The sequence below is a fragment of the Antrostomus carolinensis genome, unplaced genomic scaffold, assembly GCF_000700745.2.
Source record: "Antrostomus carolinensis isolate BGI_N321 unplaced genomic scaffold, ASM70074v2 scaffold13893, whole genome shotgun sequence".
Classification (NCBI taxonomy): domain Eukaryota; kingdom Metazoa; phylum Chordata; class Aves; order Caprimulgiformes; family Caprimulgidae; genus Antrostomus; species Antrostomus carolinensis.
The window spans coordinates 16,668-41,332 of NW_010304544.1; the positions used below are offsets into that span (position 1 = coordinate 16,668).

The following is a 24,665-nucleotide window of genomic DNA, read 5'->3' on the forward strand; positions in this document are numbered from 1 at the left end:
ATATTCAACTTAAATGAACACAGCTTTACCGGGACTTTTCAGTCTTAGTACGCACAAAAAAAAGTCTCAGTCTTGTTTCACTTATTTATATAAATTTCTTCCTAGGCAGAACAAGTCCAATATTATGTTTGGCTTTTGAGGTTTTTTTGGTTTGATACAAAGCCAACACTAACTTGGATATGAAAAACATGATCTCAGACACGTTAGCCTATGGGCAGGGAGCACAGGGGGAAATTTTGACAGCAACAAAGAATCTCCGATACCCATTTAATCCAAAGCCAGCAAAGTAAAATTGCTTGCAGACAAAGATTTGTGCACACAAGAAATAGATCTGGGTGCAAAAGTTTGCAAGATCAGATTTAGCTGCAGAATTGGTCCCCAAATCGCCATTCCCCCTTCCAGAAAAGCCACTTCTCAACAGAAGTTCAGTTTATTAACTTGTGGTTACAGTCGAAAAATAAACAATTGCAAAAGCTCCTTATTGGAGTTTACATTTTATGCTAAGCACCTCCATAATAAACGTTTTATTTACATTGTAAATACTTTTTTCAAGCTTGTCAAGCTAAAACAAGCTTTGACAGGTTTTTTCTCTTCCAAACAATACTAACCAGTAATGATAGGGATTTAAAAACTAGAGTTAAAACTGGCAATTTTGATGAAGTAGCCATGCTTTTCCAGCTACAGAGTCACAGTGATGTGGCACCAATACTTGCAGCCACGTATGAATCAGGAAACCCAAGGAACCTTGGGCATGGTAGGACAAGGAGGTGCCTCTACGCTCGCTTCTCCACCGTAGTCCCCAGATTGGAGGACAGATTCACTTACTACTTGCATCTCAGTAATTCTCCCCTTCTTTTACAAAAAAAAAAAAAAAAATTAAAAAAAAAAAAATCACAGAATCATAGAATGGTTGGGATTGGAAGGGACCTTTAAAAGTCATCTAGTCCAACCCTCCTGCAGTGAGCAGGGACATCTTCAACCAGATCAGATTGCTCAGAGCCCCATCCAACTTGACAAATGTTTCCAGGGATGGGGTTTCTACCTCCTTTCTGGGCAACCTGGGCCAGTGTTTCACCATCCTCATTGTAAAAATAAAATAAAATTAATTATTTATATGTGCTGCAGAGATTTGGTGACAATTCTTATGGCAGCTCTTAGGAGAAGTTACCAGAAATGGCATATCCAACCCTCAATGGGATGATCTTGCTGGATAGGAGCAGTAAAGAGAGACAGAGAACAAGGCAATCTTATTCATCTGTATGATGTGCAGATTTATTCTTATTAAAAAGGTTTATTCTTGTTTATTCCCTGTAAGGACGCTGAAAATCATCTATGGATATTCCTTGCTGATATGGGGGGTATTTTAATATCCCCTTTCTAACCTGAAATCAATTTTTCCTTTCTAAGTAACACCATAAATTCACTGCAAGCTTGGTGAATAAATGAGGAAAAAAGGTACCAGAGTGTCCCAGATCCCACTCCCACCCCTGGGTCGCAGCTCAGCATGCTGCTGTATGATAACCTGGATCTTGTCCATCGCCCTTGACATTTCAACCCTTCCCCTGTGATTTCTGCTCTTATTATAGACCCCTCAAAAAATCACTTTCTTGCAATAACTTAGGTAGAAAAGGTCTTCTAGACGTCATTTGGTTCAAACCACTATTTAAATCTGGGCTAATTTTTTTTTTTTTTAATTTTTTGGTAGATGGAACTAAAATGCTGTTTTGGCAAAATACTCCTTGCTTAATGCAAAGGTCATAATGAATACACCTCCCAAGAAGAACATATGTCCCCTCTTGTAATAGGATAATGAAAAGGAAAACCAATCTAAATATAAAAAAGTAGATGTCTTCAAATGTTTTCTTTTTATTTACTGTTGTCAATGATGTCAAATCTACTTTTAAGAATAAAGAAGTTCTAAGAATATAATTTCGTCTAAAATACTCATTTAAGCATCCTTCAGAGCCTGTTCTTAGCATGCTAGGTAACATAATCACAAATTTGAGACTGAATTTCACATACAAATACCAACATGCAAAACACTCGAGCAGAGCATGTTTGAAAGTGTCAACTCGTGGTATTTGAGATACATCCCCATGCGCAGATTTACCATTATACCAGCGCACTCTTACTTTTAATTAAAATGTCTCCTATCTGGCTCTTCTGCAATTTTATGGAGTGTGTCAGATGTTGAGGCTTTTGATCATCTTATGAAGAGTGAGCAGGTTGCAAAGACCTTCCTCCAGAACTCACTTATCATCGACCAGGACATGATAAATTCATAAAGCCTTATGGGAACGAACTTAACTGTAACCATTGCTCATGCTCCATCAATTTTAAAGACATCTTCAAAGACTTAATTTCATGGGGCGGGGTTGGCTGCTACTAAATCTCTCAGCAGTTACATCTCTTAAGTTTAAATTCACTTCAAGTTTTGGGTCATTATATTCATAAGGTTTGTAAGCAAATATCCAACTGCTATTTTCAGCCTTCGAACAGAGCAAAAGTCTGATGCAGAGCTGAAAATTACAGTTACATTTGCAAAGCAAATAATATGCAGAATAGGGGATGATAATTGACTTGGGTTGTGCTTAAAATCTATGCTAAGTTTAAAAAAAAAAAAATACTTGTGATCTTCTTTGTAAGACTATGGAAAAATTTGTGGTCTCATATGCTGGGAACAGCTCACAGGGTTTTTTTAAATGTCTTTTTATTTTTATTGGGGCAGAACTGGAAGCTTATAGCAAAGCACAGTCACATCACACTGTGCAACCAAAGATCAAGAAAGCACTTTTTTTTTTAAGAAGAGAGAAAATTCCTCTGGTATTATGAACTAGAGTATACAAATACAATGTTAATTGTACTTAACTGCCGAGTATAAATAGAGGTCACTTCCACAGAGCTGATATAGCATGCCAAGACAATACATTGTTAAAGCATTTGTTGGATTCTTGCTGTTCTTTAAAAAAAAAATTGAGGCTTATCCTTTTAAGAGAACTGTTCACCAGAACTGAAGAAAGAAAGAAAAAAAAGAAAAAAAAAAAGAAAAAGAACATGAGATTTGACGTAGGATGAAAAAACAGCGGGAAGGTACACAGAGTACCCGAGCTCATTTGAAAAATTAATGGCAGCTATTTGTGTTCTGCTGGAAAATACGAAAGAAAAAAATTTAAAAGCAATTCTCTAAAATATCAACAAAGTCCCAGCAAGAGATCTCTTAGCTAGCAGCAGAAATTCTACAACTCCTGGAATGCCACTTCTACTCTTTGTTTTTCCAACTGAGTTAATTAACCCAGACAAAAAACGGAGTTAACACAGCCTTGCTCACTTTCAGTTAGCTTGAGTCACTTTGTGATGACCTGATACCATGTAAATTGTCTAAAGCCAAAGAGAAAGCCAGGCTTAGGTGAGCCCACCCAGAAGGTTTCATCCATAGGTTTCCAACCATACCAGTTGTGTGTCCCATGAGCTTTGGGTAGCAGAAGAAATGCTGAAATAAACTGTGGAGAACCACGATGGAGAGAAGCATCTCCTTGCAATGGCCCGAAGGGAAAAAGAAACCTTAACTGGTCAAGAGTTGGGTTAAAGAGAGATTTCAGGTAGGGCCAGAAGAATGTGGGGAACTAGACAGTGATCAAGAAGAGCGTGGGTCCATCACCTCTGTAGCACCCATCAGGCAACTGGAGATTAAATTCCCCCTCAGCTTTCTCTTCCTGAGACTATGCAAAGCCAGCTCGCTCAGTCTCCACTTCCCGTCAAATGCTACATCCCCTAACCTACCCTAGCTAAAACATTCTCCTTTCTTGCCTTAACTGCTATCTTAAGAGGAAAAGTTCAATTTCAGCTTCATTTTAAAGCTGACATCATGATTAAGGAGAGCTCAACAAGCTTGAAGCCAGCTCAGGTGTATTCACGCTTTAATGTGCAGCTCAGATATGCCAATTTTTTCATACCAATGAATTTAAGTATGCTAAAAATATATAATCTTTTTTTTTTCCCCTCTCCATTTTAGGAAACACAGTGATCAAAAAAATTAATCTTCTTTTTCATGTACCCTCTACCACAGTCTATTTACCTGCCCCTTGTGCAGGTAAGAGGACGTACAGCATCTTCAACGTGATCCCCACTTACCCTCGGACGGTGCCAGTCTCCTGATAATTCACTTGAATAAATTTGCCAAAGCGACTCGAGTTGTTATTATGCGCTGTTTTTGCATTTCCAAAAGCCTGTGGGAAGAAAGATAGATGCCATTATTACATTTGAAACGCCACCATCATACTTTATTTCTATGTACGTCACTAACTTTGGGGATTTTGATACCATTATATAATTAATAAAAAAGCATATAGGGAAAGTTAGTCGAATGGTCTACAAAATAATACGACGAGCTCCTGGGGACCATATTCCTTTGCAATTTGGTATTCATGAAGGGCAGATAAACACTGTTTAAAAATAAATTGTTAGCTGCGCAAGAGAGATTTAATATTTGAAGTTATTACAGTCTATATATATTAAGGCTGTGCTTTATTCATTTAAATAAATATAAAAGTACACTGCTCCAACAAGACTCTCAATTTTAATGAGCTAGAGGAAGCTGCTTTTTAATTATATATGGAATTAGGCGAAAAAAATGCTTTGAAGGCTACTCTGATGTTAGACGATGTCACGTATAACACCAGCATCACCCAGAGTATTTTCAGCATTTCAGACACTGTCGTTTCGATTTGCTGCTGTTGTTTTGCCAAAATCAAAATACTTTTAAGTCTTTATTATGCAAAGCTGTTATTAAAACCCTGCCTTAGCGAGCCATCTAATACAGAGAGTCATTTATTGTCATTTAAAAGGAATCTCTGAACAGAAGAGCTATAGGAATGCTTGCAAGAACTGCAGCTCAGCTTCAGTGAAAAGTGATATTTTCAATTGTGCCTAAATCACTTCAATAATAATCTGGCCCATGGTGACAGAATCTGTCAAGCTGCCAGGTCCAATTAATGCTTCATTTATTAAACCAGTTTTGATAATCATTCACCTTTTCTTCCAAGCCAAACTTCTTTAAGGTAATTATACGCAAGATAATTTCTAAATGTTGTTTGTGTACGGACATTGAATTAACAATTACAAATACATTTTGTGATGAGGCTTAATACCAGAGCTCAGCTCCGACCTCCCAATAGATTTATTCCCTACTCAGCTATTTATTAGAAAAGATTGAAAGAGCTTTACATCTATAAGCTGAAGCTTTTCAAATGACCTTTTCAGATTTAACTTTGCATCTAAAAACAAAATATAAAGGGCAAATTAAATGAAATCTTGGCGAAAAAGCACTTGACATCTTTGATACCCGAGTGATGCGCGCTCTCACGTCTACTTTTATCTTCCCAGGCAGATTTATTTAGCAATCTGTTTAGATTTAATGATTTAAGAACAGAAGGAAGTCTGCCAACAGAATAACAACGTGATTTCCCCCCCTATTTGAATACAGGGATTTGCTTAAATTCAAGTTGTTGCATATAAATTCACTTTAGTTGATTAAAACAAATTCTAGAATAGCCAAAACCTGCTGAGCAAGCAGATTATACCTGAGAGATTATTTCAGACACACCGCTAAGGAACGCTCCCCTAACAAGGTTTCACATCTTTTCAGGTTGCTCACACTTGTCTTCTGCTTACGCCCCCCAAAAATCCTCCCCACACCCAGCATCCCTCCTTCACCCCACCCTCAGGAGGGTGTCAGAGGTGCCCACACCTCCAGGTAACCATTGAAGCCCCCAAAACTCTGCTGGCAGTGAAAATCCAGGCATCCTCTCCCCCAAAATAGGCATTTTGGCATTAAAAGATGATACTGAATGATGTTATTGAAAATTTCCAAAGGACTTATTCATCCTCTTCCAGCAGAAACACAAGAAGCTAATAGGCAGAATACATTGATATTTATTGCAAGCTAGTGCATCACCATATATTTATATATTTTATTATATTATTTTAGTAATATTTTATATATTACTAATTAAGTTATGAATACTTCCCTGCTATAGGATCAACCCACAATCTAAGACATCACGTAAAGGCAGCAAGATCAATTTTCTATACACCTAATTAATGCTGATCACTTGAGAAGAAATGAGCCAGCGGCAATACAAACTCAGACTAAATGAACAGCAGCTCTATTTTAATAACTTTTTATATAATTTCATAAAGAATTTAAACAAAAAAAAAATTAAAAGGATTTTCTGATTTGCTTTCCTGATTCTGACTACTTAATACCTTTATAAGCTATTACTTAATAATAGCTCATGGAGAGAAAAAAAGGTGTATTTATCAGGATTTTTTTTGGGAAGAGCCTTATCTAGGAATAAATCCTTTTTATTAAATGAATAATAATGAATAATATAAATAAATAGAAATATTTAGAGTTAGGAGAAAACATTTCAAATATAGGAGTGGGGAAATGCGAGAGTCTGCTTTTTTTATGAGCTTTATTTCTGGATTAATATGCCAGACCACATTATATATTATAACCCCAATACCTACAGAAATCATAACCTAAAGCATTCCTCTTTCATGCATTTTTCTTTATTGCTGATGTAAATGAGGAAGCTTTTTGGATCACATCTTGTTAAAACTTCAGGTTGACTCTACGGCAAAGGCACGTTGGTGAAGGGCCAACAAGTAGCTAAAGAAACTTCTGATGTTTAACTTGAGACAACTTAACTACATTTTTATTTGGTTTACTCACTGTGTTTCTTTAAGAGAACTATTGAGCCATTAAAAAAAGTGCTATTAATTCAATTTATACATGTTTAATGTATATATACTTGAACAGGACACCGCGTCCTTCTGCAGATGGGGCACAATATAATAATTCAGCTTCAGAAATGAGTTATAACTACTTCCCTAAAACAAATTATCATCTGTTCATATTATTTCCCTTTACTAACTCATTGATTCAAAGCTGTTGAGCAGCTCAACGGACAAAACTCTGTGAGAACATTCCTAAAATTCTTGGGGAGACCAAAGCTTTTACTGGCCAGGGCTCAACATTTCGAAGGAAACAAAATTCAATACGTTCCTCTGTAGGAGCTGAGCATCCCTCTGGGCCCAGCCTTGGTGATTCAACAGAGGAACGAGTGGCTCCATTCCTCCTGCCTCCTACCACCTTCCTGCACAAAGAGATGTTTATCATGGATGGAAGGTAAAAAAAAAATAAATAAAATTAACAGTTTCAAGGCTAAATATTTCACGTTACTCCTTGCTTGATCCCAAAAACTCATGTTTTGGGTTTTTTTTTCATTTTGGGCTCAATATTAATGGAATCTGGATTAATTACAGCTGGAATATGGATTATTTTATATGTATTTTCTGAAATAAGGCTATTTTCCAAACCCCTGCATCTAGGAAAAAACACCACAGTGACTTGGTCTCATAGGGTAATGACAATAAGATGATATAATATAGATAACCCTAACTGAATGTCATTCCCTTATACAATATCAGCTATATTGCCCTATAGAATATCAGCTATATTCCCCAACAGAATAACAGTTCTTCAGTGAAAGCACTAGTGGAAATATGTGACTTCATGTTGTATTTAAAGTCCCCAGCCCAGCCCTTCTCAAGTGAGTCTCTACCACTCTTAGGGGGAAAAATAAATATATCATTTTATCTTTGCTAGATAAAAAGAGAAATGTATTAATAGAAAAGAGTTTTTAAATGGTTTCCCATCTACTTGAAATGTAAATTTAATTTTTTAGCAAGTCGTACTATGAATATGTGAGAGAAAAAGCAAACCAACTGCTCAACTCTCAAAACAGGCTAAGTCATCATGAAATATTTATATTAATCATTAAATTCCATCGTGGGGCACTGAAGGGACTGGGAGGAAGATTCAGTCACGATAGGGACAAGAAACATGTTAATAGCAGACAAGAGCCTGCTGGAAGACTCGTATTCCCTGGTTTACTGGGAATTTTGGAATTCATGAATCAAATGTATTCATAAAGTATGAATGACCTGTAACTGTAGCAGCAAGGTGGAAATTCAAAGCGTCAGCCAGCAATATAGCCGCCAGGGAAAGAAAGCGCTCGTCTGAACTTATGCAACTAAAGAGAATATTTGTGAATTAAAATCTTTGCATATCTAGGTGCTGGAAAAAGGACAAGAGGGGTGCAGGATCTATACGATTGTGTTGGGGTTGTGTGGTGGGGCTGTTTTTTGTAGTGGGAGAAGGAGCTACATTGATGGCCCCTCTGAGAAGCTTCATGAAGCTTCCCTGGCTCCAAGGTGGATCCACCTCCAGCCCAGGCTGAGCCACTCAGCAATAGAGAAATACATCTTTGAATCCATATTTATGAGGGAAGAAATGGTTTTGAAAAGAAGAAGGTGGAGAGAACCTGGAGCAGAGGCCATTGACCTGAACAAAAGACAGCCATTGGCCTAAACAAAGAGGAGAGCATCGTTGCCGTGAGGGAGGAGGAGGGGGAAGACAGAGAACCTCAGACACTCAGTTCAACCGCATGGAGTAGCAGAAGGCAAAGGAGGTCCCTGCAGCCCGTGGAGGTTCAACGGTGGAGCAGATACCCATATATTAGCCAAGGAGGACTCCATGCTGGAGCAGAAAGCTGAGCCCAAGGGCAGTTGCGACTCATGATGAGCAAGGAGACCCCAGAGATGCTCAACACCAGAGCAGGGGGAGGTGGTGTGCTGGACTGGAGACCCATCTGCAGCCTGTGGGTGTCCCCATGCTGGAGCCAGGAGCTGTGCCCAAAGAGGTCCATGACTCCCTGAGCAGCCTATGTTGGAACACTTTGTTCCTGGACTCTTGCAGACCATGGAAGGGATCTCACGCCAGAAAGAGCAGCAGAGATGAACTGACTGAACCCCCATTCCCTGCCCCCTGTGCTGCCAGAGGAGAAGGTAGAGAAACGGGGAACAAAGTGATTGGAGCCCGAGAAGAAGGGAGGGGTGGGGGAAGGTGTTGCAAGATGTTGTTGTTATGTCTCACTGTGCTCCTCAGATGAATGGAAACAAATTAAATTGATGTTTCTTCCCCAAGTTGAGTCTCTTTTGCCCATGACCACAACTGGTGAGGGAGCCCTCCCTGTCCTCATTCTGATCCATGAGTCCTTTGTTGTATTTCTCTCCCCATCTCACTGGGTTGTGGGGACTGAGTGCAGGACCTCATGGTCTTACCTGTGGGTGAAACCACCACGACAATGCCCAAAGAGCCCAAGCCCTAACGCATGGGGACTGCAGTAAAGAAGACAGCATAGGAAAAGTCTGTTTACCATCAAATCACATCAACACAAGGTCAGGCTCAGAGTTAGACAAACAACATCACAGCGAGGATTCAACGCACGTGTCAGAAGTGCATTCGCATGCTTTACCTAGAGCTTCTGTTTGAGAAGCCCAGCGTATGCTTCCACAAAGAGCAGTGATTTGAAAGATCACCTGCAATTTATTTCCAGATTTGAAGGCTATTTTTCCCATTATTCTATATATCATGCTTCAAAAAAAAAAAAAAAAAATTAAAAAAAAAATATCACAAATATCTTTATTCCAAAAGGGGAAAAGACAAAGGAGAAAAAAACAGCATATTGAAATTTTGTAATTTAAGTGTCTTTTTTATGTGACGAGGGTATTCACCAGCTTTTTAAGTCATTCTCTGTAGTTACAAATTCCTTTCTGCATCTTGAAACACAAACAGCTGGATGATAAAGATAATTTTTGCTAGTTTTCACTCAACCTGCAACCAAGCTCCCAGCACTCTTCTTGTCCTGTTATATTGCTTTTTAACAGAAACATATTGAATTATGGCCAGAACATAAAATGCATCTAGACTACTTAAACTAGAGCCTTGATAAATCCCTTCTCATTACTGCTTCTGCCTTGGGAAATACTTCTTATAAATCTTCAGCTCACCGCCTGATAAAACCTATCAACCTGAATTACACTGCTAAAACTAGAGGACTTTAAGATATCTCCCCCAATTTTCAGTTTCATACGGAGTCCTAAAAGCCACCTCTACGCAGCAGAGACCGTGACACCTAAATAAGTACCAAAGCCAAGAAATATGAGCTCCAACTTGCATTCTTGCAAAATAAAATACCATTTAAGTGAATCCTTCAAGGTGTTTTTCTGCATGGCCAAGTAATAACATTGAATATTTAGTTTATAGCAATTAAATACAAGTTCAAGTGCTGACACCTCATTCTTTAATTCTCTTGGTTGTGGTTAGATGAACTACGCTGCCTAATGAAACCATCGATGCTTTTATGGTAAAAAGCACAAACTGCAAATTATTTATAGTGTTCGTGTTGCCACACTTGAGCAGAGCTCTCATCGAGAACAACCTGCAACCCCAAACTGTCAAACACTGACCTTTAAAATTTTTTAAATATTTCTCTTTTGTTATTTTTTTCTTCAGCCGGAGCACACTGCAGAACCAAAAGCCAATTTTCCATTTCAAAGCATAAAGTTGACAAAGCAGTTTAAATACAAGGTCTATAATGACAAAAATACACTTATTTTTTTCTCTATTATGAGCTGATAACATTTTTCTCTAACATTTTAGAAAAAAATTCTTCTGGCTTTTGACATGAGCAGAAGACTTTGAACAGCAAATAGGAGTTTGAAAAGACCACGTACACACAAATGTATCTAAAAATCTTCAAGTGTCTCATACGTATCAGGATTTATATACAATTTAGACTGATTCACAACACACTTTAAGGTATTGTCTCTCAATGTATCCCCCCATTTCATTGATAACCCTCATGGCATCTCTTGGTTGGCAAGATCTACAGCACACAGAAGGCTGCAAGAAAGAAAACAACTCAGCATTTTTAAAAGAAAATATTAGTGAAGTTCCAGCTGCTGCTGTACCACAAGAACATAAGCACTCAATCCTCTGCAAGCCCTGCAGCAGTTATCTGTTCAAAGGTGCTGGTGATTTGATTCATGGTGGGAATCCAACTCCCCATCAAGCCAAGAAACAACAACTGCTCTAAGACAAAGCCCCTGAGTACCTTTGACCTGCTTTGAGCAGGGATGGACCAGATGTCATCTAGAGGTCCCTGCCAACCTCACTTATTCTCCAGTTTGAAGTATCTAGCCATCTTCCTCATTATCCTGGTGCAGAGAGAACAGGGACATGAGAGTCTCATCTCAACATCCTGCCTAGAAAAAAATCTAATCCTATGCCAGTCTTTGATAGCAAACCACAGCAGAACATCTCTTGGGTGGGCATGAGAGTCACTCCTCAATACATTGCCTAGAACAAAATCCAATCCTATACCAGTCTTTGATAGCACACCAAAACAGAACATCTCTTTGGTGGTATTTGATTTCTGTACTGCTTCCTAGCAATGTAGTTTTCTGTTTCTTTCCATAAAATTCATAATGCAATTTTTTAAGCTGACACACAATCAAAAGATGCAATCCTGTCCTCTCCTTACTTTTCATTCCCCACCAAAGAACCTTTCAAATGCATGACCTGAAAATACTTCAGATGGTGAAAGTCCAAAGGATAAAGACATCTGGGAAGTGCCAAGACCCTTCCTCTCCCTCATGTCCATCTTCCTCTCCCTCCTGTCCATATGAACCTTATGGAGAACACGTCCATACAGACAGACTTGTAAAGACTGCCCAAAGCTCCAAAACTATATTTAAGCATCAATCCACTCCAAACAAATGTACCATTTGTGGGATGAAACACTCTTCATCCCACTGTCAATGATGATGCACCCTTGACTATGCAGAATTAAAATCAGCGGTATTCTTTTAATATAAAGCAGGTCAAATACTTCATTTCAAAATTATAAATATTGAATGGCAGCCAAGTGAGTTCTACCGTATTAATAGACATACCTTCTTGTAATTTAACTTACGTGTAAAATACTACTCTCATAATACAGGCTATGAAACACCTTTTTAATTATTTTTTTTTTTGTTACAGAGTTTGTGCCAACCAAAAATATCCTGTCATTGTAAAACATTTGCACTAAACCTACCTGGCCACAACAAAACTGAGACTATTCAAGGGCAACAACTCCCCACCCTCACTGAATCAAGTGGCCATCCTAGGACAAAACAATTAACTAACGACTCTTTTGCAGCAATTAGGCTTAAAACAGAGGGTCAATTAAGACAGTTTGTTGTTGTGGACCTTGAGTTCACACTGCCTAATTTAAATACGGGAGAAAATGACTTTTAATGGGAGAGCACTGATTTGGAGAAGGTTTTAAGGTCAATTTAACTGAATAAAAAGTGCCAGTGTATGTAATGGAAATATCAAGAGTACCATTAAATACACTTAAAGAGTAAGATACCCTGGATAAAGTACAATAAAATCATTACAACACACACTTGTTTGGGAGATTTAAAGCTCTGCTGATGCAGATCCTCTATCGGCTATGTAAGAAACAGGATTTAGTGTCTGCATTCCTGGCAAACGCTTCAACATTGGCAGAATATTCCTCCTTTTCCCATACTTAAGCACAGGATCAGCCCAATTCAGCTTCTTCCTTTTAAGCAACCTTGCAGAAAAAAAGGAATTACCACGTAACCACGATGCAACAAAATAAAACCCCAAAACCAAACTTAAGCCTCCTACTTAAGTCCTGTTCCTGACTATCCCCATTTTCCTGAATGGGGATAGACTTCCTACGCAAGTGCCATAACGGGGAAAAAAAACCCGGCTAAACTGGCAGATGGTCATTAGCAAACGCCGGTATGGATGGATCTTGGGAGGCAGAGGCTGCCAAATCCATAAGGTCTGGCTCACATCCCTGGTCCTTTGCTCATACATTTATTTCTTACATGTAGGGAGGATGGCCCTGGGAAGAGCAGGCAAATGCACATGTTTTCCAGCAAGCTTGCTCACATCAGCCAACAAATATTTTGGTGGAAAAAAAACCCAAACAAAACTTCAGCCTAGGTTCAGCTTTGGATTTCCAGAAGTATTGTAAAATGAAGTTGGGTACCTTGGTGTTATTGTGGTGGTCTCCAAATTTTACTACATCAGATGCAGATAGGACGTGTCTGCCAGGTTCCAGGACAGTGCAAAATCTCCTTAATCAGAGTTTCAAATGATTTTTTTCATACCAACAGAGATATAAAATAATCACAGAGCAATAAAATGGCCAGTTGAAAACAAGTCATGACAAGGAGGAGACTTTATGCTCCTCCAGTAGGCAATACAAGTACCACAAATGAGCACTACAGCAGAAACAAAACAACACCAACAGAATATTGACAGATAAAAAAACCTTAGTATAAATTTAAAGTTACTATTGAATAGAATCATAGAATCACTGAATACTATAGGTTGGAAGGAAACTTAAAGCTCATCCAGTTCAAACGCTCTGCCATCAGCAGGGACACCTCCCACTACACCAGGTTGCTCAAAGCCTCATCCAGCCTGGCCACAAACACTTCCAGAGAGGAGCAGACACAGCTTCTCTGGGCAACCTGGGCCAGTGTCTCACCACCCTCACACCAAAGAATTTCTTCCTCACATCTCATCTCCATCTCCCCTCTGCCAGTTTCAAGCCATTTCCCCTTGTCCTGTCACTCCCGGCCCTTCTCCAAAGTCCCTCCCCAGCCTTCCTGGAGCCCCTTCAGGTACTGGAAAGCCAATAGAAGGTCTCCCAGGAGCCTTCTCTTCTCCACGCTGAACAGCCCCAACTCTCTCAGCCTGTCCTCACAGCAGAGCTGCTCCAGCCCCTGCATCATCCTCATGGCCTCCTCTGGACTGGCTCCAGTAGGTCCATGTCCTTCTGATGTTGGTGGCCCCAGAACTGGAGGCAGCACTGCCGGTGGGGTGTCAGGAGAGCGGAGCAGAGGGGCAGAATCCTCTTCCTGGACCTGCTGCCCATGCTGTTCTGGATGCAGCCCAGGACATGGTTATTGGCCTCTGGGCTGCAAGCGCACATTGCTGGCTCATGTTCAGCTTCTCGTTCAACAGCACCTGAAGTCCTTCTCCTCAGGGCTGCTCTCCATCCTTTCTCTGTCCAGCCTGTGTTTGTGCTTGGGGTTGCCCCAACCTAGGTGCAAGACCCTGCAGTTGGCTTTGTTAAAATATGTTATATATGACACCATCAAGTCATACCACAATATCCCACCTTGCATAATCCATTTTTACAGAGCTGGATTAAGTACAGTGACGTATCACAAATGGCTGAAGGGGCAATTAAAACTCCTTAGTAATTGCTAGAAATAACCCCACAGTGTGTCAGGACCACCAGTGATTTCCTTTACCTTAAATAAAGTCTTACTATAAAGAATGCAGCAGCTCACATCCCTTGTACCAAGGATAAGACAACATACGCAGCAGGAAGATTGCAATTTTTCTCAAGGTTGAAGCTTTTGAGTCTCCAGAGCTGTTGACCACTCATGTCTCACCTGCTGTGAAGCCACCATTAAAGAAAGTATGACTTCTCCACTTCCAAAACAAGACAAACATCCATGTGTTTCAGTGCTCTGCAGAAGACAGGGTAAATCACTGTCTCTGAAGGATCTCCTGTAGCTTTTTAGTGCATTGAGCATTCCAGACAGCTGTAGAAAGGCAGTCTTCACCCATGGCTTCACATACTTCCAAAAGTAACATGGTTTAGGTCTTTTTGGCCAGAAACATGTTGTCTTGGAAACATTAATGCTTCAAAATGGTACAACACACATCCCAAAACCAAGTAGTTTGTTTGTTTTTTTTTTAAATATAATTTCATTATGCAAAAACATCCATGCAGGAGACTGTATTCCCTTAGGACAACCTTGTAGAACAGCATGCTTTGCCATACACAAGCTCCTATCTCCGTTCTCACTTTTTGACGGCTCTAGTAGCACTCAGAAGTGCCCGTTGGAACTGTGACTCACTTGTTTAAAGAGCTGGTGATACAGGCTGGTGATATTGCTGATGGCTCAACTCAGGCTGGAACTCTTGGTGCAACACTGCTTGCTTCATGTGGTGTAGCTGTGGACCTTCAGCCTGAGGATAGGTCTAGAAACAAGTCATCAAAGTTTGGGGAGGTCTGCTTGAAGAGGAGCACCTCCAATGCAATGCCAACCTCAGCAAGAGCCAAGAACTGCTGCCCGGTATAGAAGTGAAACATAGCCCATTGGCAAGAGTCTCACCCCTTGGAGAGGCACCTTCACCAGCTTCCATCCCCTCCTCATCAACCATCAGTCTCTAAATTAGGGAGAAATCTGGTCTGGTGAAAAACCACTGGACACTCTCCAGCCCCAGCCCCAGGAGAAGGTCTCTCAAAATCCCTTGAATTTTTTTTCCTTTTTTTTTTTTTTAATCATAATGATTCAACACGGGGCCATAAGTGTTTAGAAATGAAGCTTCAACTTCCCACTGCATGTTTGGATAGCCCACAAAATGCTAAAAAAAAATTGTTCACTGTTTTCGGCTTCAACAAGTTTTCCTGCAGTTTGTCACCAAAATCAATGCCACAAACCGAAAGACAGGAGAAAGTGTCTCTACTGTAACATCTCCCATCTGGAACCTTTTAGCAGAGGCATGGAGCCCTCATGTCTATTTTACACACATATTTTTCCTGCTTTTCCCAAGAGAAATATGTGTAATGAAGAAAAACAAAAACACGTTAGCAGTAACAAAAGCATACCACTGTAATACGAGACCCAGCTTGGCTTCTGCCCGTGTTATCCTTCTTTTTAGACTTCAGCTACTTTTTGCTAGTTACAGACAAAAAATAATACACAACCTCCCCTCCAGAAAAAAAAAAAAAAAAAAAAAAAAGCAGAACTCTGCTATTAAATCAATGCAGTAAAAGCCAGATTTGCATTCTGCTGTGTAAAACAAAGCATGAGTAAGGACAAGGTTAAACGTGAATATAGAAGTCTCCAGCCCTTCCCTGCTCTTCTGCGGGATGATATAAATAACCCGCAGCTCTTCTTGATGTAATTCCAAAATTTCAAGTGCTATTAAGCCACAGCATCAAATTTCTGTGCATCGTATGCAGTTAAGATGACTCGCTTACACCACAGCAGCTCTGCCGGGCTGATGTTTCCCAGCGCTTGCAATGTTTCAGTAGCCATGGGTAGCTTCAGACATCTGATTGATCCATAAAAATACCTTTTCCCCTTTTTAGCACAGTTCAAATGGCGAAATAAGAGCTTAAAAATGCTTATTACTAAGAACTGAGGATGGATCACAACACCTGCAGGAGCCAGACTGATGCGCAGCACTGATAAAAAATAATTATCTCATCGGACCAATACGTAGCAGTGGAAAAAAAAAATATTACCTTATCAGTGACCAGAATGTTTGATAAGCGTCAGGAAAAATAATGTTTGGCACTGATTATTTTTAGGGAGCAAAAGAGAAGTGTCTTAGAAGAGTATGCAACTGCTTAAATTGGTATTTTCAGCCGTTAGGTAAAGCAACATAAAACAATTTAAGATGTACCACTTGTCACCTTTCCAAAGGTATTAATTGTGGGTATTTTTAAGGTCGTGCTAGAGAGATTTTCTACCAACTGAAAAAGGTTACTAAACTGGGGGTAAACACAACACCATACTGTGGGCTGTCTACAAAGAAAGAAACAGCTGCAATGCAAGCGCAAAACAGCCAACGCCTTGTAGCACGAGACGGCTGCGGTAGTTTAATTCAGTTTGTCATGCAAGAGGTCTCCGCACAGGGAATGAGCTTTCACTTCATAGCACACCTTGCCAAAATCACCTGTTCTTCAACACTGCCAAGGCCAATATTCCTGAGGATAGTCGTTGGGTTTCTTTTTTTTAAAAAAATCCAACAAAAAAGAAAGCCCTGAATTCTTAAAATTAAGGGAAACGTGGTGAGATTTTTTTACACCAACTTTTCACACAGCAGAAAACACTGTGCAAAACCAAGGCAGATATTTTTCTGTTGTCCACCTTTTCCTAGTCTGGCTTTGGCCAAGTGGTTGGGACGGCATGTTGGGAGCGCATTCCCCTGTTTTTCGGAAATGGCAGGAATCAAAACAAGCCCACCCACCATCGTGACCGTGCTGGTCAAGGTGCCGAGGATGCAGAGCTCCCACTGCTCCTTCTTCCTGAGCAAAGACAAGTAGCAGCTCTTCATCGCCCACCTTGGCCAAGCAAGAGAAATCATTAAGTAGGGACTCAAAAGCACCTTCATTCTATTAAATTTTTTCATGTATGTATAAAGAAATGGAGCTTTAGGTTGTATCTTCCGCTAACGAGCAGGGTTTTTAACGATACTTCAAGTATTAATTTTTACGGTGGCTGTATACATCCAATACCACTGCAAGACCTCAAGTACTCAGACACCAAGGACCAAAAGGCCTGTGCAAACCACACACTTTGCGTTGGAGATTGGACCCAAAATGGAGCAAACCAGTGGAAGGAACATGATCCCAATTTTTAAAGCAGCATCCGAGAGCCATCAAACCTCCTTCTGGGATCTCCCTCCATCAGTTGCAATACACCTTCTAAATTTCACAGCATATGAAGCTGGGGTCCTCCAAGATGTGAGCTCACTTTACCACGCAAGTGAGTCGAACCCCAGAGCTCCACACAGCAGGGAAGCAGAAGGATGCTGTGTCACTGAAGATGCCTGAGAACTGCAGTGCAAATTAAGTCTTGTGGTGGTTTCACCCACAGGTGAGACCATGAGGCCCTGTACTCATTACTCACTCCCCCTCCTCTCCCCCCCGCCCCAATGAGATGGGAAGAGGAACACAACAAAGGGGGCCATGGATCAAAATGAGGACAGGGAGGGCTCACTCACCAATTATGGTCATGGGGAAAACGGACTCAACTTGGGGAAGAAAAATCACCCCTCCCTTCTTCCTGGGCTCAAATTACTTTGCTCCGGATTTCTCTACCTTCTTCCCCAGCTTTCTGCTCCAGCATGGAGTCCTCCACGGCCTACACATAGGTATTTGTTCTGCCATTGAACTTCCATGGGCTGCAGGGACCTCCTTTGCCTTCTGCTACTCCATGCGGTTGAACTGGATGTTTGAGGTTCTCTGTCTTCCCCCTCCTCCTCCTTCCTCACGGCAACGATGCTCTCCTCTTTGTTTAGGCCAATGGCCGTCTTTTATTCAGGTCACTGGCCTCTGTTCCATGTTCTCTCCTCCTTTCTTTCAAAACCATTTCTTCCCTCATAAATATGGATTCAAAGATGTATTTCTCTATTGCTAAGTGGCTCAGCCTGGGTTGGAGGTGAGTCCACCTTGGAGCCAGGGAAGCTTCATGAAGCTTCTCAGAGGGGCCATCAATGTAGCTCCTTCTCCCACTACAAAAAACAGCCCCACCACACAAACCCAACACAGTCTCCAAAGGCATTTAACAGCATCAAACTTTCCAATCTCTTTAGTCTTTGAACATAAAGTTTTATGGAACACCAACATTTTAAAACTTTTTTGCTTTTTAGAAGAATATAGAAAACACCAGAATAAGGTGTATGTGCAGGACTGCATTTAAATGATAAGATATTCAGAAAAAAGATGTGTGATGGACGGACAGACGTTGACCTGCTCAGAATAAACGAGCAATATTCTATTTGTTGCACTGGGAGCTGTGCATAAGTATTTCACGCTACGACACAGAGCATAGCTGATAGCAGGAGAAATGCAGACAATACGCTTGGAAGATTCATGCTTGCCAGAACAAACAGTAACAGCAGACTTTGTTTTCCAATTAATTTCATGCAAATAAGCAATGCTTCATTAGAGTACACACTCATGAAATTTTCTCTCCTGTTTTTCTGAAGCAGTGGTTTCCAGTAGACTTCTGCTTAATTCCTTCTCATGCCTTTTCTCTTTAATTGCCACCACAGTCAGATAAACTCTCTCCGATTGCTTCCCGCTCTGCAGATATTCTCCATTGCAGTGTAATTAAACAAACGGTGTACAACTCACCTTGCAGAAACCTGCAACCTCTACAGCAATAATGTCTAGACCAGCATTTCTTCTTTCAAACTTGGAAGAATCACTACGGTGTGTGGAGGAAGCCTTTTGGTAATTCTGGGTAAATACATAGCAAATAAAATTCACAGTCTGATTCTGGTACCGTAGTAGCTGTGATGGGATATAGATAGAGATGAGACAAATTTTGTAGACAGACAGAAGGTTTTCTCTAACCAGACTAACTGGAATAGCTGGAAAACCCAACAAGCTTTTGAGTACATATATCTTCTGCCAGGCTGAGACAAACTGCAAAGCTCAAGGACAAGTTCTGAGTATTTCTTCTGATTTTAGCAAGAGATTCATCAATTGAACAAAATGGGGAAAAAAGAATCTTTAACCAGAGGAGCACAGGGATGTGAAAAATGAAGGGCAAAACCAAAACTGTGCTGAGTGGCAAGGTACAATTTATAACCTATATGAAAAACACATTTTCACCTATTATTTGGAAGCAGGTGATAACCTAAGAAGCAGGAACATATCAGAATAAAGAGGAGGTCATTACTAATACACTTGGTTGTAAAAATGAACCAAGAACCAGCATTTGCAGGACCAAGGGTAGGAGAGTGATGCTCAAAGGCACAACCCCAGCTCTCCAGCTACTATCCATACCACCCTTACATGATATAGAGCTTCCAGAGGATGAACATGACTTCATGATGTCTGATTCAAGACATCATTTTTCTGTTCTCAACAAAGAACACTGGACACCACACCAAAACACATAGTTTTGATGTCTTGGATCTCCCTTCAATTAAGACAGATGACTGTTCACATGATTTTAATCAAACTAGAGCATGTGTGGAACATCTTAGAGAGGAAAAAAAGGCTGGAAGGTATCTTAGATCCAGATCTTACTTTCTTAATCCCATATTATCCACTTCTAAAACCTTTACTCCATACATAGAGCTATAAAGTTAATACTGACAGTTTATTCTCATTATATATCACGCAAATCTGAACCTAGTGAGAACACCAAGATGATGATCACTCAAGTGGTCATAGCATAGTCCTTGTACAGTCAAAATGTCTCAGCATGAAGCAATTTGGAAAGATTTTATAGGGGTAGAGTGGAAGGATATCTCCCTTAAATAACAAATAATCCCTCATCCTGAAAGTGGAGATCATGTCAATTTATTATTTTTTAAAGCTGCTTATTATTCTGTTTCCTTTTTGCACTTAAAAAAAAAAAAAAAAATGTGTGCAGGTTGTAGCAGAAATTGATGGAGCACGTCGATTTACCCTGAATGGGAAAGATGGGGATGCTGCTTCCACTTGCTCACTCAAAGCAGCTTTATAAAATCCCAAATAAAAATACCATTAGTGGTAGCTAACAAGGGTTTTGTTTGGATCCTTAAAGAGAAGGTATTAAATGTATTTCTTTATTCTTTAATCAGCAAGTAAAATATTACATTAAAAAATAAAATTCTTCTCGAAATAGCTCTGCCTGCAGTTCAGGCGGAGGAATGGAAAAGGAAGCTAAAAACTGACAAAAAGGAAAAATACAGAAAGAAGCCTCTTTCTCTTGCTCAGCCTCATCCTCTTGTTTATAACTCCTGAAGAGAACAGCAGCACAATTGTCTTACCTCGTGCTGGCCCGCTTTCAGAAGGAAGGCTTTGGTCACACTGTATCCGGCATCCGATATGTGAGGCTATTACCCTGGTCATCTCTCCTTTTTTCTGCTGTTTCCTCCCCTTCTCTCCCTTTGGATGACATCCAGGCGGATGAGATCTACTAAAAATTCATCAACTGTCTCATCTAAAGTTACTATAATAATTAAAATCCAAGTGGAAATTGAAACAAGGCACAGAAAAAAAAAAATACAACGCTACTGGGGACTATAGCAAAAAGGGAACAAGAAGGATGGAACTGGTGCTAAGGAGCTCCAAAAAACTCAGAGTTTGAAAATAAGCAGTGCTCAGCATCAACATCACCTTAAGAGGCTCCCATCTATACTCTGCTGCTCCCCAGTACACGTGGCATAAATACACACAGACCCTATTCCCAACCAGAATAAAAATATATGGTATAAGTGGTTTGGGGATTATTCCTACATCTGCAATTCTTCCAGTGCCGCCTTAGAAAACAAAGATATCAAAGGTAAAAATAAAATACCTCTGTAATTAATTTGAAAACACTTTTAGCAATTGAAAGCGCTCTATCTCAATCACGCATCCTTGTCTGAAGGAATTCTGTTCCTAAGCAAAATGAAACGTGGATTTGGCAGTCTGGAGTGAAATCAAATCCAATGTGGTTTGAATCAAGTCAAATAAATGGAAATACAGTGTTTTCTCTCAAAGTACAAAACTTAATAGTAACTTCAAACCTATTTTACTTTTTACTTAAGAGTAACTTCAAACCTATTTTACTTTTTGAATTTCCAGTTGAAAGCTAGAAACTTAATTAAACTCTCTGGAAAAATTAGCACTTAAGATCTTTTGACGTGCTAACCGTAAAGCAATTTCAAAATTACAACTATTAAAGTCAAAATGCAAATTTTTGGCTCCTACAGATTTCAATATTTGCTCGCACAGATTCTTTATGCCTTAATAAGCTAGCAGCTAAGACGACCTAGTTATTAAAAAAACTTCTCTCAGCTACATTTCTCTTGCTGAACAGATGTGATTAATACAGAAAACCAGAAATATTTTGGTTGCTCATAATTATATCTTAACAAAGCTTTCACAGCAACAAAAAGTCAGTGAAGGCAAGAGCAGCTGATCTAATGATCCGCAAGTTTTACAGCCTAAATGGAAAAAAAATTATTAAATATTCCTCGAGTGCTCAACTGCTCGGATCGATTCCACTCGTAGCAATACAAATACTTATCTGCACGCCACCAAGCCCTCACTAAGAGCTTATGGACTTCTTTAAAAGCCTGACGATCAATAAAGTGCAATTTAAAAACTTAGTTAAGGGGGGCTGCTAATGTGATGGAGATTAAGCAGACACTAACCTATGCTACCTCTAAACTTTAATAATTAACCTAAACAACAAGCTTAATCAGATTTAGAAGCACAGATATAAAGAAAATAATATTTTTTATTTCATGTTTATATATCTCATATATATTATATTTATTTTATCCTTATAGATCTCACAGCTGTTATATATTTATTTTCTATTAATGTATCTCATATATATATTATAGAATTATTTTATATCACTATATCTAGTATTCAACAATTTAGGAAATGCACCTTTGTCACAGGCTAATGTGATGTAGATATTGCCACGTGCTTAATCCTTGACCAAATGCGACCAGTCCCACTGAAACAAGGTTGCTCTGATCAGCAACATCACCAGATATCAGCTGAGGGATGCAACCAAAATCAGAGTAACCTCAAAATAACCACATTATTTATTATTTCAGACCTTTGGATGGAAAAAGGCAGCGCTCCGACCTTGCTAAATGGGAATTGTGTCCTTTGTCAGATGATGCATTTACTCATCCAAGCCAGCATCCACCTTGTCAATAACCCAGGCTGATAAATTTAATTAATAACTCCACTTGAAAACCAGGCAACCATCAATATGTTGGGATTTTTTTCAAAGCATTAGGTTTTCTCCCAGTTTTATTGAAATTGTTTGGCTTTCCTGTAGCAGATGAAAACCAGATGTTATAGAGAGGGAAGGGTTGCACGAACCAGAATGAAAAACCAGGGCAGGTCGCACTCATTCATTACCCATATATTTCCCTTCTGCCATAAAGCTATTTATATTGCATCTCTATTATTACAAATATTATAATTGTGATGTAATTCAAGAAACCACAGTTTTCTCCTTCGCAGCCCAAAGTAGAAAGCAGCACGCGAGTCGAAAAGCTTCAGCAAAGTGTTTTTGTGCTGTGTAAGCACTTTGGAAAGCTTCACTCCCTCCCATCTTGCAGGGTTAATATTGATATTATGGTCTGTAATCCCTCCTGAAGAAGGCCAAGGCCAGGATTAAGCCAGGTTTACCAGCTCTTGGATACCCACTTGTTATACTGAGAATATTTAAAAAAGGTGTTTGTGTACACGCATACAAGGTAATTTAGGAAGTATCACTTGTGTCTCACTGGTAATGTTAAATGCGCATCCTCATTTACACGATTTGCAGCACAAGTGGAGGAGCAAGACTGGAGATATTTACCACTGTGAGCAGCTAAATGATGCAAAAATGGGGAGTAAGAGTAAATAATGAGTGATTTATTCTTGAAGGATAAATATCCTTGTCTCTAAATTGGAGGGATATGGATTTGATGGGTGGACTGTTCATTTTTTCACCAGGAGGATGCTCAGCTTCACACCAAGTCATGACCCAGAGAACAAAGTGGGATTTTACTTGATTTAATTATTTTTGACTTCTAGATGACACTTGCAACGCAGATATTTTTTGTGCCTATATTATTTATATTGTTATTCTACTGTATATATTATTATAGTACATATAATTATAATACATATATTCTTGAGGACTTCTTTATGATACCTGCAATGCAGATTTCGTGTGTGTATATTATGATATTACCATCATATTACTATTATATTACATATATTATTACAGTAGATATTATTATATATGTAATACTTTGGACTTCTATATGACACCTGCAATGCAGATTTGTGCATGCTTGTATATATACATACAGACACAAATAATCTCACGATACTTGCAAAACACCACCACATGCTTATTAATATATTCTTATAATTGTAGCGTTTATGTTAGAGATATATATTATTTTGGACTTTGACATGACACCCACAATGCAGGTTTTTGTGTGTATATATTCTTATATTAATATTGTATTACATATATGATTATAGTAGACATTATTTTCTTATATACGATTTTGTACTTCTATATGACATTTGTAATGCAGGTTTTTATGTATATATAGTATTATATTAATATCATATTACATATATTATTGTAGTAGATATTCTTTCTGTATATATATTACTTTATATTAATATGATATTACATATATTGTAGTAGATATTACTTTTGTATATATTACTTTGGGCTTATATATGACAACTGCAATGCAGATTTTGTGTGTGTATGACATTTGTAATGCAGGTTTTTATGTATATATAGTATTATATTAATATCATATTACATATATTATTGTAGTAGATATTCTTTCTGTATATATATTACTTTATATTAATATGATATTACATATATTGTAGTAGATATTACTTTTGTATATATTACTTTGGGCTTATATATGACAACTGCAATGCAGATTTTGTGTGTGTGTGTCTATATTATATTATTAATGTATTACATATATTATTACAGCAGGTTTTTTTATACATTTATATATAATTTTGGACTTCTATATGATATCTACTGTGCATATTTGTGTGTATGTATATATTATATTAATATTGTAACACATATTATTATAGTAGATATTCTTTTTATATATGGATATATAATTTTGAACACCATCAATGCAAATTCTCATATGTTTGTGTGTATTAATGCCATATTACATGTATTATTGTAGTAGATATTACTATTATATATATTATTTTGGACTTTAATAGATACCTGCAATGCAGATTTGCATGCACTTTTTGCAGGGTGGTTGCATGCATTCATCCACTTCTGATTAACAGCGCTGGGGAAAAAATGTGATGGAGAAGGAATCGAGCGATCTGAAACACAAAGGCTAAGACAAAAAAAAGCAATGGAACGCCAAAAAAATACAAGTTGCAGGTTGGGTTTGGCAGCGTGTA

The 24,665-nt window shown here is 38.9% G+C and overlaps 1 protein-coding gene across 1 annotated transcript in view; it reads right to left on the reverse strand.

Moving 5' to 3' along the window:
* The window catches only part of LOC104522260 (unconventional myosin-IXa-like), a gene marked incomplete at its 3' end in the record, with an annotated part of 32,499 nt that extends 11,899 nt beyond the window's left edge, over window positions 1-20,600 (reverse strand). The window contains exons 1-3 of the mRNA XM_029084153.1: window positions 20,519-20,600; window positions 18,888-19,126; window positions 4,132-4,226 (exon numbers count right to left, since the gene is read on the reverse strand). Of these exons, the coding sequence (XP_028939986.1) occupies window positions 4,132-4,226; window positions 18,888-19,126; window positions 20,519-20,600 (416 nt within the window). The remainder of the gene's footprint in view (window positions 1-4,131; window positions 4,227-18,887; window positions 19,127-20,518) is intronic.
* Window positions 20,601-24,665: the final 4,065 nt, after the last annotated feature.